The sequence below is a fragment of the Phalangium opilio genome, unplaced genomic scaffold (genome assembly GCF_054372755.1).
Source record: "Phalangium opilio isolate 3A_F unplaced genomic scaffold, DU_Popi_V2 ptg000009l_1, whole genome shotgun sequence".
Lineage (NCBI taxonomy): Eukaryota > Metazoa > Arthropoda > Arachnida > Opiliones > Phalangiidae > Phalangium > Phalangium opilio.
This window is the reverse complement of record NW_028324146.1, coordinates 14,086,768-14,102,518: the sequence shown is the minus strand read 5'-3', so window position 1 is coordinate 14,102,518 and position 15,751 is coordinate 14,086,768. Positions and strand designations below refer to the sequence as shown.

Below are 15,751 nucleotides of genomic sequence, written 5' to 3'. Positions count from 1 at the left end.
TAGTAATTATTTATTTTCCGACAAACACATTTAGTAATTATTTATTTTCCCACAAATACATTTAGGAATTATTTATATTCCCACAAACACATTTAGTAATTATTTATTTTCCCACAAATACATTTAGTAATTATTCATTTTCTTACAAATACATTTAGTAATTATTTAGTTTCCCACAAAAACATTTAGCAATTATTTATTTTCCCACAAATTTTTTAGTTAATATTTATTTTCCATTTATTTCTTAGAATACATCAATAAATATCTGTGTAGTAATTTTTATATCTCGTTAACAAATTCATACGCGTATATTCGATTTAAGAGTCATTGCGGTTTTACAAAAATATTAGTAATTCCAATATTCTAAGTAATTTTAGAATATTACTTTGGATTCCCTAATTGGAACGCACTATCACTAGGTCATGCTAATTTTTTCAAATTATGAAAAAGACTGCTTTCATTCGCCGACAGAAGAATTTGTTTACGGTTACAATTATTTTGTTTCACTTAGAACTTTGGTCAGTTGGAGTATTTGTCTAAGATCGCGTTAGCTATTTACACGCCATTATAGTTACGCCAGTTTCCAAGTGTCACTTATTTAAATAAACTTGGTTTCATCCGCGAACGACAATAAATGAAGTAGGCCCTAGCTTAGTATCACCAAAAGTGGATGAGGAAAAAGTTTGAAAGTGGCCAAAAGTCGCGAGGCGTCAGAGGTTCGCCATGATTGGCCGTTGAATTGGCTTAGCTATATTAGGCTTATTTACTCCCTAAAAGTAGGCTTTGTGCTAGTTCGCGGTTACCGTCGTCCGCTATTGTGTATGCTAAATTGAATTTGGTCGAATGCGGCCTCGCTCCATGTCTTAAAATTTGTAATCTTTGCTCACGGGTGGTGTACAATTTTGATGTGTGATTTAACCATGAAGATACCTATGCTTTGTGCAAAAAATAAACTAGTCTGAACCAACTCGTAGCCATGTCTTTGTTCGGGACGGAATCGTTTTAAATCAGTTTCCGGTTTAAAGTTCCATTGCGAGGGGTTACATTCCTAACAATTTTCGTTTGATTTTAGTGATGTGCAGTGGTGTTCAAAACTGGAATCTTGTCAGTATCTCGACGGTGAAGACGAAAGAAGCGACTCCAAGCATTGCCGCCCACAATCGGAACTTCGCTTCAATTTCCTTGAACCCGAGTATTTTGACTTCATTCTCAGCCGTCGAATGTTGTGGTTCCAATTCGATGTGAAAGTCTCTCTCGAACACGCGGTGAAATGCTGTGATTTGGCCGGTTTCCACGAAAGACCGCAATCTGCAATCGTGAATGGGTGAGATGCTTTAATTTTTCATTTCAGTAACTTAAATCAGGTTGCAAAATTTGTCCGCGTGATTAACGCTGACTTTATTTGTTAGTTTCAAGGTACACACGACACTTTTGGCCGGGACTTGAAAAATGATGTTCCCCAAAGATTTCAAGTGACACTATGAAGAGTTGACGATAATTATACCGATTTCGAATAAAATACGCGAGTTACTAAATGAATTCGGGTGGATTTCAAGGGCGCGTAGCGAAATGAACATTTAACAAAAACCCTCATTTAAAGCGTGTTTCGCGATTTGCACGCTTCTCACTTGGACTTTGTTGACAGCGGATTACCAAATGAGCAATTGATTGGTTTAGCGGTGTTATGAAAATAGTCTATGGGATCAATCGGCAGTTGGAAGTGGAACTGCTATAAAATTCCATTAAACTACGCATCGGTTCCACGAGCAATAACGTAACGCGATTCGGAGCTCTTGAACTCGCCATTACGCGCTCGAGAGAAGTTGTATTATAATTAGCATTTTTCCAGCGTTATTAGTCAATGCGCGTGAACGCCAGTTGAGGCATAGAATTATGGAAGAAGACTCAAGTAGCACGAAAACGCAGACTATTCGTGCATTAAGAAAGTTAACGAACCTTTGGTTGATGTTCTTCAGAGCTTTAGGATTCATTGTTGCATTGTTAACTGGGAGCCCTAGCGGTTGTTGCAAGTACTTGGCCGAACCAAGATGAAAATGCAATAGTTTCAGCTTTGGCTCATCGAAGCGCGTTAACAAGCCCATCTGTAAAGTTGGCAAATCTGCAAACCATATTTGCTTTCCTGACTGTAAATCTCTCGGTTTAAGCTCATTGTCTTTCGCTCGCTGATGCCACAGAGTTTTCATTTCATCGTCAGTCTGTTAGAATTGAAATGTTAATAATGGACTTTAGGAATGAGATTAAAGTGTTCAAAAATCTCCACCGATTGTTTAACACGTTCTTCTATTAACTCAGAAATGATAACTTTGGCGTCGGGTACTTTCAATAAATCCGGTATTCCGTTAATGTTTTGTCTCTTCTGAGACGAGAAATTGGCTTTCAAGACTCCGTTGAACAAATTGACGAAAACCACCATTATCAAGAGATAAACTCCAACGCTGAATCGAATCGCCAGTGACGAAGGAATATCTAAGCCTGCACCGACACAAACCAAAAGAACAAGATTGAGTGGTTGATGGCACTGTTCATTTACTTCACTTTGTTGGACGTGTGGGTGTGTCTGTGTTCATTGTTACATCGAAGGGGAGCGCGTTCGCGGTTTGCAAATCAAAGTAAACGTGTTTGCAAATTTCAAACCCGGTTTTTAGCCCCATCATATGATGAACATCTACGATGTGGGTTTTAATTTGACCTGGCCTGTTGTTGGCGGTGAAGGTGGTGGCGGCGTCGTGAAAGAGAACTGCCTTAGACAGTATAAAATTTTTCGTTCGTCATTGTAGGGAGAGTGAATGGGAGATAATTGTGGTGAGGTAATATTTTTCCTTCGTGTATTTTAAAAGGATGGGGATTATGATAGATAGGTTAAGCCATATACTCTCCCTTAAAAATTCCTCTCACCCGTAGACAATAAGAGTTTGACAGCTCCCCTCTTTCAACATTCAAAGAAATCGAGAGAAATTTTGAAAGCAAAAGCAAGTATTTACTGACGTTCTTTTTAGAATGGTGTTAAGGCACCGGGATATTACAATTATAGGGTGTTTTACCGAATTCTTTCACTTTCAAACGCTTCTGGCCATAAGTTCATGTTAGAAATTTATAAGATGCAAAAATTATGTGTCGGCACAAGTCTATGTCATAAACTAAAACTTTCTGTACGTGAATTAATTGAGCGTTAAGTACGTAATGTTAGAAATTTATAAGAAGCGATAAGTGTGCATCGGCATAAGTCTATGTTGTAAACTCATCGAGGGGATAATCACTAAACTATCTGTTCTTCGATTCGACGGAATACTACAATTACGGGATAAGTAAATTTATACTGTTAATAATTTTATCACTGTATAGGGTAGGGCATCTAGGGGCTATTCGCAGTGATTTAATGCACGGTAAATCATTTAAGAATTGTAAGAGATAGAGCTATTCACTCATTAGGGTAAGGTATAGAGGGGTTATTCACTCATTAGGGTAAGGTATAAAGGGGTTATCCACTCATTAGGGTAGGGTATGGAGGGGCTATTCACTCGTACGACGGGGCTACTATTACGAGCCCTTGGGTCATCTTGTTTTTTCTCTTTTGGTTGGATGTAATTTTAACTTTGCGCGTCCTCCATACATGGCTTGCAAAATATAGATTTATACGGCATCTTTCGTGTTTTGTGTTTACGCGTGCGACGGAGCGAACAGGCAAGGGGGGCTCACGCTCGCTTCGAAGTTTTTTCTCTCTCCAACAATTCGTTTGTGTGACGTCACACTAGACCACCGCGGCTCTGCTTGACATAGGATTCAGGGCGCGCGCTCTGAAATTTTGTAACTAACTGCCCCTTAATTTCGAAAATTTGAAAAGCCCGACCCGGCCCGGCCCGATAAATTGTTCGACTCTGGAGACTCGACCTTTTCCCAACATGGCTCCGAAATAAAGAAAGAGTTTTTGAGCAGCGACGGACATCATTGATCCTGGAATTCCCTTGATTCGCTTGTGAATGATATCAATCATCGTTAAGACTCCCATGACGCAAAGCAACCCGCTCCAAATCTGAAAAAGTGTTTTCAGAGGAGCAACGTTTAAGAATTACTTTGCAAATTAATAGATGGCTCTCAAGCAAAGGGCTTAACCTTAACATCACCGGCACTGACAACAGAGTTCTTGAATACGCTTCACATACTTAAATATATACATTCTACAGATTTACACGAAGACCAAATTCTACATATTTTATATACACTCCATTCTAACAGCAGATAATTTGGAACTGAAGGAAAATGTTTTTCCGAGTTGAAACTCGTGCCTCGACGACTAAATCTGATTGCTTGGAGTAGTTTGACATTTCGTAACTCTTATTGTTACGTTACGTTTGGTCATAGCTTACATGTAGGGAACGATTTCAAAATCGCGGTGTAATCATGTTACACCAAAAGTCTGATAAGACTTGGACCACAATAGCAGCCCACAGGGGCGGACTGACAAGCTTCACACCCATCTGTCAACGTTTCAAAAAGGGCCCCCAAGTCGATCCCTAAATGGAGAGAGGAATAGGTCCTTATAATGCAAGTTATGTAACATAAATTTTCTTATGTGTATTTTTTAATTCGACATTCAAAACACACACAAAACTAAGTCAAGAGTTTTTGAACTATTAGTGAATTCGTTTATAATATCATTATTTTCAATGGAGAACATAATACTATTTTCACAGGATAATATCATGTTACTCTCCAAATTTTCCTGTATGAAATTTGCTTAAAAATTGGTTTTCAAAATAGTTTTGAAAATATTCGTTCGCATTGTACTTGAGTGCATGGCAGCAACACTACACATTTGTACACTTTGAAGAACCTTTTGTACGCTTTACTTTACATATTATATTTGTGTAGTATATTCAACACACAGCCAAGACAATTAAAACATTTTCCATAACACTTATAACTATCTAAATCGAATTCATTGCCACCACTGTCCACGTAACTAAAATCTATTTCTTCGTTTGGTAAATTTTTTCAGTTGCTTCCCTCTCATGTTCGACGAGTCTAATACCATGAACAACCCCTGGGACTCGCAACGGAAGCTTTCTACTTTTCGTATTTTTCTGTTACGCACGATCCTAGCGAACCTTGCGGTATATTAAGGAAACTTTTAAGGGGTACCGAATTTCTTGTTTACTATTTAAAAATGGCGGATCACGACGATGAAGACGAGAATGAAAATGTTAAAGCGTACATATTTTTTTAACTACTATATTGCAGATATGAAGCTAAAGCGATATGTTATTAGGCTATTTTATCATAAATGCACATTAAACCGTTGGGACCTCGGCTTCCGAATATAGAAGAAAACCATCTTGTTTCTTTTTTAAGCGACCGGAAGTTCTGTAAACCCTACATGTTTCTATCCGTTACAGCTTGGGGACACCCTTGTCGCGAAAACAAACTCCGTGGAGGAGAAGGCGCTGGAGCTTCATCTTCATCTAAGCATCCTCCTATAAAGCAACTTTACTTAAATCATCAGGCGGAATTTTAAGGTCGAGTTTAGAATAACAGAAAGAAATTAATAAGTCTCTGGATTAATTTAGCGTCGTTTTTAACGCTACTTAAAGAACATAACCGTTTCAGAGAGTAGGGTTGACTGTCCAAATTTGCAAAACTTGTTGGATGTAGTTGACTTACTTCGTTTAAAATGCTCTCATAGTAAGAGCTTAAGAATCGTTCTTGTTGAGCGCCTAAAACCTTTTAACATGGAGTTGAAAACCTTAACTTCAAATTTTTTCCCCGGAGTTGAAGGAGCTTCGTCTCTACCTTTCTCTCCGGCCATACGTTTTATTCTGCGTATAGCTTTAACCAGGAATGTATGGAGGGGCTGAAATGGCTAAGGGGGCTCTCGTTGTACCCTTAATGGTGGAAACATAAGGCGAGTCCTTTTTTTATTTTGAGAAGTGTAGCTCCTCCCCCTACGTCTGTTTAGCTGTCTACCGGAAGGCGAAAAATTTCATGACTCGTTAAAAAAGGCATGGCAGAAGTGACCTTTTAAATTTTTTAAAGTTAAATGCGCTGATTCGCCGCCGTTTGCAGTCATATTCGATTCTGTCAGCCTAGGCATAGGACCTAGGGTATAGGGTGGAGAATTATAGCAAACAAGTGTTTTGGCAGCCAATGAATGAATGAAAATAGTTTATTGGGTAAATACGATTTTTACGTCAGGCTATGACGTCACTAGCATAAATTAAGCCACGCCTGTTGTTTCCAAGATCATTTCACGCCGATTAGGATTTGACCTTAGCCATTCCAACCCCTCCATACATTCTTGCTTTAACCTTAAAATACTTTCAATTTTTAAATCATCCAAGTAAACATCATTTTCAAAAATCTCATTGATATTTTCGAAAAATTTGGATGCATTTAACTTGACGTGTTCGAATTTCTTCCTCAAATTATTGTTCAAAATGCTCAGTGGGCCGGAGCCCCAAGTTTTTAGAAAAATTATAGGACATTTTAAAATTTTATAGGACAATGTCCAGTGTCCTGTGCTTACTTCCAGCCCTGTATAATAGTGGAGTCAAACGATAAGCATATCTATTTCCGCTCTGTAAATTATTAAATGAAAATTATCTTATGAGATACGTAACTATTATGAGTTAGTGAAGGTTTAATTTTCAAATATGCAAAGACCGAAAAGAAGGGCCCCATTGACTGGGGCCCCACTGCCAGTGGGAGTTGGGGCCCTATTGTCAGTCAGCCCCTGGCAGCCCACAAACTAAATGAAGTGTGTTACCACACATAGCTGAAAAGGTCTTTTCGTCTACCCAACATACACAGCAACCCAGCTTTCACACATAGTGCCCTTTCCACCTAAAAATGAATCTCTCACTCTAGCTACCTTGCCCGCATTCCCTATCCTTCTCCCCGCGTTAACCCCAGAAAGGCAGAAACCGTATGAAATAGAAAACATTTTAATTTGAAACGATTTCAACAAATGGGCTTCGCTACAGCTGTCCATCAAATTAAACCAAATTGTAGGGTTGCCGCGATAACATTGTTGTTTACCAATACTCCCAAGAGCCGGAGCAGGGGTCCCGACTAATTAGTTTTACGTCCGTTCGAAGTCAGATAAACTGCTGCAAACTCAAACAAAAGCCCCGATGTAATTTTTTTATCGAAATTCTTTGCTTAATCGGTATCTAGCCACACTTGTTCCTGGCGTACCCCGGCCACAAACACACAAACAATCACATCAGTGCAATGCAAGGTCCGCTTACAAAACCACACCTAGCAAAATTACCTGTAAGTTAGCGATTAAAATTATGTAATAAAAAATAACCGTAATTCATGGTATTTTATATTATAACAGGTTTATTACCGTGGTAATTTACGTAATATACCGGTAAATTATCATTGTAAAATTTGTAAAATTACGGTTATTTACGTCGTACTCTCTATACTTACACCTATGGAAATAGTTTTTAAATCGTTGAAGGCTCCGACTGGAGCAGCGTTGAACGTCACATGTTTGGCAGACAGTAATCTTTGATGGGCGTACATGAATGGCACTGTCCATGTTATGGACCAATTTTCTCGAATTGAATATTCGTAACTGATTGGCAATGCTGTCAGCTCCGCTTTCTGGAAATGCGAATGAGAAAAACAGTTTGTAGTTGGTCCTTATTGGGAGCATGAAGGGTTGAAACAATTTGAACTCATTCGCTTTAAAATTATACAGTGAAATGAAAAAAGGTTGAGACGTTATTACCCTATCTTGTTATGAACCTTGTACTGATTTAAGTATAAATTCAAGGTGAATCAGAACACCCGCTGCGGGCCGAAAATAAGCGCAAGACACTGGACATTGTCCAATAAAACTATGAAATGTCCCATAATTTTTTTAAAAACTAAGGGGTTCACTGGACAGTTTGACCAATAAATTTTTGGAAGTTTTGATAGCTTGACTATGGAGATGCGACACTATTTTGCACACTCCAGTGGACAATGTCCTATAAATTTTCAAGTCAAACAGGGCGTCATTGGACGCGTGTCCTATAAGAAATTTTTCTTATTTCCGGCCCTGCGACCCGCATAGGTTTTACCGCTATTTTGGAGGCGCTCAGAGCGCACGATAATGTTGGTTGAAAATCGATAATTTTTAGGCTTTGGTAAGATAATTTGGTAATTTTTTCTGGCAACGCTGGGCTACAATAAACCTTAGAACAAATATGGCACCCGAACATCGCGGTTGTTGTTTCTCATTCTTAATTAACACTCGAAAGAACCATAATTGGTTAAGAGTGAAAGAAACCTAACTAATATAAAAGAACGTAAAAACACTTGAGCACCGTCACTCTGTCGAATTTTTCAGAGCAAGAAAGAGCAATTCTCTGGCAGTTTTTGAGATAAGTGGAAAACGCGACGCGACTCTGGGCCAGTGTTTCACTCGTGTTCCCAATGACGGACGAAAACTGGCCCAGAGTGCGCTTAGAGTGTTTTAGTGCAGTCAGTGGACATCGCTTTCAAGTTCTCTCTTCAACCCTTCAAGCCCTTTTTAAAGCTTAATCGATCAGCAGAGTGAGAATATAATTTTTCAATTCACGCGTAAGTGCAATATTTGAGCGCTCAGTTTTTTTAGTCAAGGCGTTGCTTGTTACAATTTCGACGTCAATAGCGCGCTCTGGTTACATATTCTCCTAGCGAGATTTGCCAGAAGTTAAAGACAGCCTGCGCAGCGGGAGATGCGCACATTTTCAAATTTTCCTCTCTTATCTGGGCCAACACTATTTTACAAATTTACCAAGGGTGTCTACAAATGCCTACAGTAGTAAAACTACTATTGTAGTCGTTTTCTGTTTATTTTAAATACAGTCGCGTTTTCAACAGTTTCCTGCCTTTATTATAAATATATAAGCTCTGAATATACTCAAGATTGTCAGAAGGTCCTGAGGAAATTAATATTTAACTATCATTGATAATTTATCCCTGCTATGATATTATTGGGAAGAGCCCCTATAGGGGTTGGAATTTTACCAAATATGTTTATTTCAGTTAATTATGGCTGAAATTAAATCTAATTTGGTACGTATAATTTAATTCGCCGATCCTCAATTTTTTATTACAAATAATACTTAATGGCGGCAAATTGAGTTGTGTCTACAAGATTTAATTTTGAAATAAAATTTTACCAAAATGATATTATTTAACTTAATTATCCAAGAAATTAAACATAATTGGGTACCTTATGAGGAATGATTGCGGTGTTCAATTTAAATGCAATTTAAAAGTTAATTACGAGTAGTAATCATACTTAAGCTGAGGAAGGCAACAAGACTTTTGTAATCTTGTCTGCCAGGGTAAGAATTTTTCGAAAATGTGAATATTTAACATAACTATTAAAGTAATGAAATCAAATTTGATTATATGAATGTGGTGTTCTATTTAAACGCAGTTTAGTGTTAATTGCGAGCAATTATTCTCAAATATAAGGTGCCTACAACTTTTGAATTTAACATAACCTGGTTGCCTACAAGACACTATTTTACCAAAACGCTTTCATTTAACTTAATTTTGGATTGAATTCAATCTAAGTCGGTGCATATACATTTAAAGCTAATTCTGAGCAATTATTCTCAAATAAATGATGCCTAGAACTTTTGAATTTTACAAAGTTAAGATAACTAAGGCTTCATCTTTGGTAGTCACTTTACACACACAAGTTTTATATGCCAAAGATTTTGAACTTTTCAATTCACCCGATAATATGGGTATCTCGAAGGGGCAAATTTTTAGGAAGCTGACTAGAATTTGTCGAATAACTCTGAGCCATTTAAAAGGTGCAGTGTGAAATAACCCCAGAAACGAAAATAAAAACTGCGCAAGGTTCTAGTTTATTGATATTCCCATTAAATACAGCAACGCAAAAGCAGCGAGATCCAAGGGGTGACTACATTTTGTCTTTCGAACTAGAAGAGCTGGAAGCCAAAACGGCACAAGATTCTAGTTTATTGATATTCCCTTTAAATGGCAGCAACGCAAAAGCAGCGAGCTCAAAGGGTGACTATCTTAAGAATATTAAACCAATTATTTAGCTTCAACTGCTTAATATTTGTGGTAAAATAGCAGTTCGCTATTTAAATCCACAAGACAAAGTCTCCGATCATAAGGCTGAACATCACAGTTAGGCCTACTTCTTTTAAGAGCTATTTATTACGGAAAATCCAAGGCGAGAACGAAACACTAACTCTCCTCGCCAAGAGTAACAAGGCGGCCCAAGGGCTCGTAATAGTAGCCACATCGTACGAGTGAATAGCCCCTCTATACCTTACCCTAATTAGTGGATAACCCCTCTATACCTTACCCTAATGAGTGAATAGCGCTTTCAATGCTTTCAATGCTTAAATTATTTACCGTGCATAAAATCAGAGCCCCTCGATTCCCTATACTAAACAGTGATAAAATTATTACCGTAAAAATTTACTCATGCTGTAATTCTAATATTCCGGCGAATTGAAGAACAGGTAGTTTTAGTGATAATCCCCTCTATGCCGATGCACACTTATCGCATCTTATAATTTTCTAACAAGGACTTATGCCCAGATGAGCCAGAAACCTTTGAAAGAGAAAGTTTAGTTATAGTGATAACCCATTTTAGTGATTATCCCCTCGAATAACCTTTAGCAATGCTTAAATAATCAAACGCATAACGCTAATTTAACACTATGTTAGCTCTATCTATACCCACATTTGAATTAACTGCCAAAACGTACCAGTCAAACATAACATAGATGACGATAGCTACCGAACGACAACGAAACACATGAGGAGCGCGGTAGGAAACTGGGAAAATCGTTATCTATTTAATTAGCACATAAATAAAAAGATAATAAATATAAAAACCCCAAACATACAAATTCATAAGTATCCGACCCCACAGATAAAAATTCAAAAGTATCCGACCCCACAGATTAAAAGGTACCCACCCCACATCACCCCGACATTTTAGAGATAAAACTAAACGATAAAAATACACAAATATCCGACCCCACAAATAAATAGGGCCCTCCCTCATTCCCGACCCTTTAGAGATAAATTAAAGGAAGCAAACTCGCTATTTATCTCAAGCCTTGATGGTACAGTGCCTTGCTACGGCGCGAGTGACCCGGGTTCGAATCCCGGCTGCTTCCAAATATTTTTTAATTAAAATAAAATCACTAGCCGAGCTCAGTTACCCCTATGGGTGGGTTGAGGTACTATCGAGTTCCTTTTAAGCTAAAATCTAACGATAACGAAAGCGACAACCCCGGCCACAACTACAGCTCGGGTCATACTAAGAGCCTCATCGTAAACTACGATGTGGCTAAAAATGGCAAGTGAACCTGGAAAAATCTTGTACCCTCAGTGGCCCCTTTCTTTCTGAACCAATCTCCTGCTAATACACCCTTAGTTAGCGCCCTAGTCCTATGGTTTTGCGTCATATTTAATAAATTTTAATGTGATCAAATTTCTCCAATATAACCCATTAAATCATCACATGTCCCCGTGACCAATTTTTTCCTGGATAACTGTTGCGTTAACTCTTTTGTTATTTAATAATTTAATGGTTCAAAACGGAAGAGTGCAGTTGTTTTAAATTGATAAAATAACATCAAAACTATTAACAAACTTACAAAAATTATTACGTAAATTAAGTTGAATGAAAGCGTTTTGGTAAAAGAGTGTCTTGTTGGCACCCAGGTTATGTAAAATTCAGAAGTTGTAGGTACCATATATTTGAGAATAATTGCTCCGAATTATCTTTAAGTCGCGTTTATATTAATCAGCGCAATCTCAAATGTATGTGTACCAACTAAGATTGAATTCCATCCAAAATTAAGTTAAATGAAAGCGTTTTGGTAACATAGTGTCTTGTAGGAACCCAGGTTATGTAAAATTCAAAACCTGTAGACACCCAGGTTATGTAAAATTCAAACGTTTTAGGCACCCAGGTTATATAAAAATCAAAAGTTGTAGGCACCTTATATTTGAGAATAATTGCTCGCAATTAACATTAAATTGCGTTTAAATAGAACACCACATTCATATAATCAAATTAGGTTTCATTACTTTAATAGTTATGTTAAATAAACGCATTTTGGTAAAATTCAAACCCATATGGGCGAGGTTTCCTTTAGCAATATTTTGAAGGCACCCTAAGCGTAAGTTTAATTGGCCGCAATTTATTTTTTATAGTATTTAATTTGATTCAAATAGCATTATACTCCAAATTAGATTTAATTTCATACTTAAATAATTTAAATATTCATATTTTGGTAAAATTCTTACCCCGGCAGACAAGATTACGAAAGTCTTGTTGCCTTCCTCAGCTTAAGTAAGATTACTACTCGTAATTAAATTTTAAATTGCGTTTAAATTGAACACCGCAATCATTCCACATAAGGTACCCAATTATGTATAATTTCTTGGATAATTAAGTTAAATAAGATCATTTTGGTAAAATTTTATTTCATAATTAAATCTTGTAGACACAACTCAATTTGCCGCCATTAAGAATTATTTGTAATAAAAAATTGAGTATCGGCGAATTAAATTATACGTACCAAATTAGATTTAATTTTAGCCATAATTAACTGAAATAAACATATTTGGTAAAATTCCAACCCCTATAGGGGCTCTTCCCAATAATATCATAGGAGGGATAAATTATCAATGATAGTTAAATATTAATTTCCTCAGGACCTTCTGACAATCTTGAGCATATTCAGAGCTTATATATTTATAATAAAGGCAGGAAACTGTTGAAAACGGGACTGTATTTAAAATAAACAGAAAACGACTACAATAGTAGTTTTACTACTGTAGGAATTTGTAGACACCCTTGATAAATTTGTAAAATAGTGTTGGCCCTTATGGCCCTCTGGATTAGGCTTGCTTGGCAACTTGAATAGTACACAATGAAACCGAGGGTGGGGCACTTTCTTCAAACTTAGGGCTAAAATGTTATATTTATAGTGACAAACCTTCATGGAATCTGTATAACTATCATTCACGGGTATGTACCTTAAAATATAAACTCAATTAGGAAAGCGTTTTTTACAACACCAAGAGCAAAACCAAGCGGGAGTACCGCCACTACGAACTTTGACCAAATTTCATCGAAAATCAAGTTTGCTAAGGGTGAATTTAGAATCCGTAAAATGAATACTTTTTGGTGAGAAACACTAAATCTATCCATAGAGATAACGTAGAGATGTTTATACAAGTGAGGGTAAAATAGGAACCGTTATGAAGACAAGTCACGCAAATACAATTCCCGTATTAGCTACGTGTGGTTGGGGGTGGGGAGGGCGTGTTAGCTTCGGATGAGCTAATGAAATACATTAGTCGCGTTATTTCTTTCGCTAAGGTAATATTCGAGATTACCCAACAGTTGGGGTACTTTAAGTTATTACCACGCCTAGCTAAAAAGGTCCTTTCGTCTGTCCAGTCTCCACCCACAATCCACAAACATACACACTTGCGGATCATTATCTGAAATGTCTTTCACACTCGTAGCTAAAAACCGATTACAACAACCGATTTAAGGGTCAAAGACAACTATAATAAATAACAGCAACACAGCCATTATAAATAATCAGTGCGTGATAACTGTATATTTTGGAGAAGACGTAACCTTAAATTTCATAAGCAACAAACCGTTAATTTAAAGCCAATTATTCGATAATAATTAATATCATTTAATCGCTGCTGGCCCATTGACCCGAATGTCCCATTAGACCGAATGGAAGTTACACAAGACATAGGGCTTGCAACTGAAAAAAAAAACGGGGAAGACCCAAGAAAATTAAAAGTGAGTTAAAATTGAGTAAAAGTCTTCATAGATATTATAACACGAACAGGTTTTAACCAAACACTAAGCTCACAAAACTCCTGCCCGTTCACTAAGCACGTTGTGCATTCCGTCTTAAAAAAATAAACCTATCCCTGACCTAACCTTAACCCTCTATAATATTAGCGTAATTTTAATAAAATTTACGCAAAATATTTCAAATATCCAAAGGCCATTATTGCAATAGTATTTTTTATTACATTATAGTTTCCCACATTGTCTAACGTAACTGCAATTAAGTTCAAATGAAATTAATAATCAATTGCATGAAACTATTATTACGTAGTTTACTTGTTCTATCGGGGAATCAATCCAAGGACTGTCGCACGGTAGTCCGATACTCTTCCACTGCGCCACGGTGAGACGAAAGGTCCTATCGCTAAATTAACTTATATAGCCTTATAAGTAATAGTAATAATAATAATAATATTCCTAATAAAAAATCCCAATAGGCAGAAACAGCACAAACGGCGGGATTTAAAATCATATTTCAGATAAAATCGGTCGATTGGGAATGCGGTCGAATGGGATTCGATCCAATGGGAGGACAAAATTTAATGATAGACTTAAATTTGTAAAAGCAGTGAATTTAACTCCTGTTAGTAGCATTTTTCGGAATCGTTTTACTTGGGGTAAATTTTACGATAATTTTTTAGAGTGTACGGGCAAGATTAAATTTGTTTTTGCTCAGAAGCGTATTCTAGGCAATTATTAACAGCTGAGAATTGTACGCCACTTCCGTTTGCTCTTGGTTAACGGTTACCTGGCATACTTTACCGGAGACGTTTATTATTTTCAAATATGTAATAAACCATTCTGTGGAGAGAGTATTTAGGTAAATCCCAAAGCGGCTAAGAAATGAAAATTTATTACGCAATTAAATTTTATTTTACAAATTTAAATTCCATTCAAATAAGAGGATTAAATTTAATATGCTATCATAAAGTTCACAACTATAGTCTGGAACACGGAATCTCAATGCGCAATTTCTTCAAACTCAAAAAACTCCGATGCACTATTTCGACAATCTTACAGCGTCAAGTTAACGTCACAACGAACACTATCTGTACAATATTCACAACTAAACCGTTTTCAGATATTGATAACTTACCTTTTCAGAGAAACTGAATACGCTTACGTTATAGACCTCTTCTTCCATATTTTAAGCAAATAGAAGCCCCTTGTCAAACAACAAATTAATGCTCCGATTTAGGGTCACAAAATCATCGATTCTATAGCGTGTCCTCACCATGAGAAGTCAAATCGAGTTTTACCTCCGGAATCGACCGAAGAGTCCAATGAAAACTGTTCATTTAGCTGTTATCATTATCCAATCAAAACAGAGCCTTAATAATGTTTCTTAAAACGTTCATTTCTAATCATGGAAACAGACTTGGATTAACAGCGCCAAACGAGGAGCCAATCACCCTCAGATTCCCGGTCCACCTATTACGAATTACGCGCTATAACTCTAGCGCTGTCAAGAATAGGCTTTTAAGGATTACGCGTCATAATTTTTGCACAAGCGAGGGTGCAGACTTGTTCACTGATTACGCTGAGTGGCTGACCCCTCGACGCCAAGTTGGAATAATTACTTTTTGAAATGATGGCATATACGAGAAGCAATCACGGAGTGTTATTAATGCCATTTTAGAGTCCGCTTTGTTTCGCACGCACATTTGCGATTCGAAAACTTTAAAACTCGACAGCGTTACGACGCCATGAAGGCCCGTTTTCAATCAAGACTTTTTTGATAAGAAAAAAAGTCTTTGCGTCTAAAGTAATGTTCAGTCAAAAGCGGAAACGCAAATTGTAGATGGTTTTCGGACAAGTTTCTAATTCAACATTGTTCTTGTCGCACCACGCCGATATTAC

General features: G+C 37.1%; 1 protein-coding gene across 1 annotated transcript; it reads right to left on the bottom strand.

Moving 5' to 3' along the window:
• Nucleotides 1–1,088: 1,088 nt before the first annotated feature.
• LOC149716380 (uncharacterized) lies at nt 1,089–15,035 on the bottom strand. The gene is made up of 6 exons (XM_089844855.1): nt 14,988–15,035; nt 7,453–7,629; nt 3,835–4,051; nt 2,282–2,493; nt 1,957–2,216; nt 1,089–1,308 (listed from the first exon to the last, which is right to left on the bottom strand). The coding sequence occupies exons 1-6, from the start codon at nt 15,033–15,035 to the stop codon at nt 1,089–1,091; spliced, it is 1,134 nt and encodes a 377-aa protein (XP_089700981.1).
• Between the last annotated feature and the right edge of the window lie 716 nt (nt 15,036–15,751).

Excerpts from the sequence above, each read along its gene's own strand:
- LOC149716380 (XM_089844855.1), bottom strand. The coding sequence starts at position 15,035 with ATGGAAGAAGAGGTCTATAACGTAAGCGTATTCAGTTTCTCTGAAAAG. Across the intron at positions 4,052-7,452 it reads TAAAAACTATTTCCATAGGT|ATTTGGAGCGGGTTGCTTTG; the intron begins GTAAGTATAGAG and ends ACACTTTTTCAG. Across the intron at positions 1,309-1,956 it reads CTGAAGAACATCAACCAAAG|ATTGCGGTCTTTCGTGGAAA; the intron begins GTTCGTTAACTT and ends TCACGATTGCAG.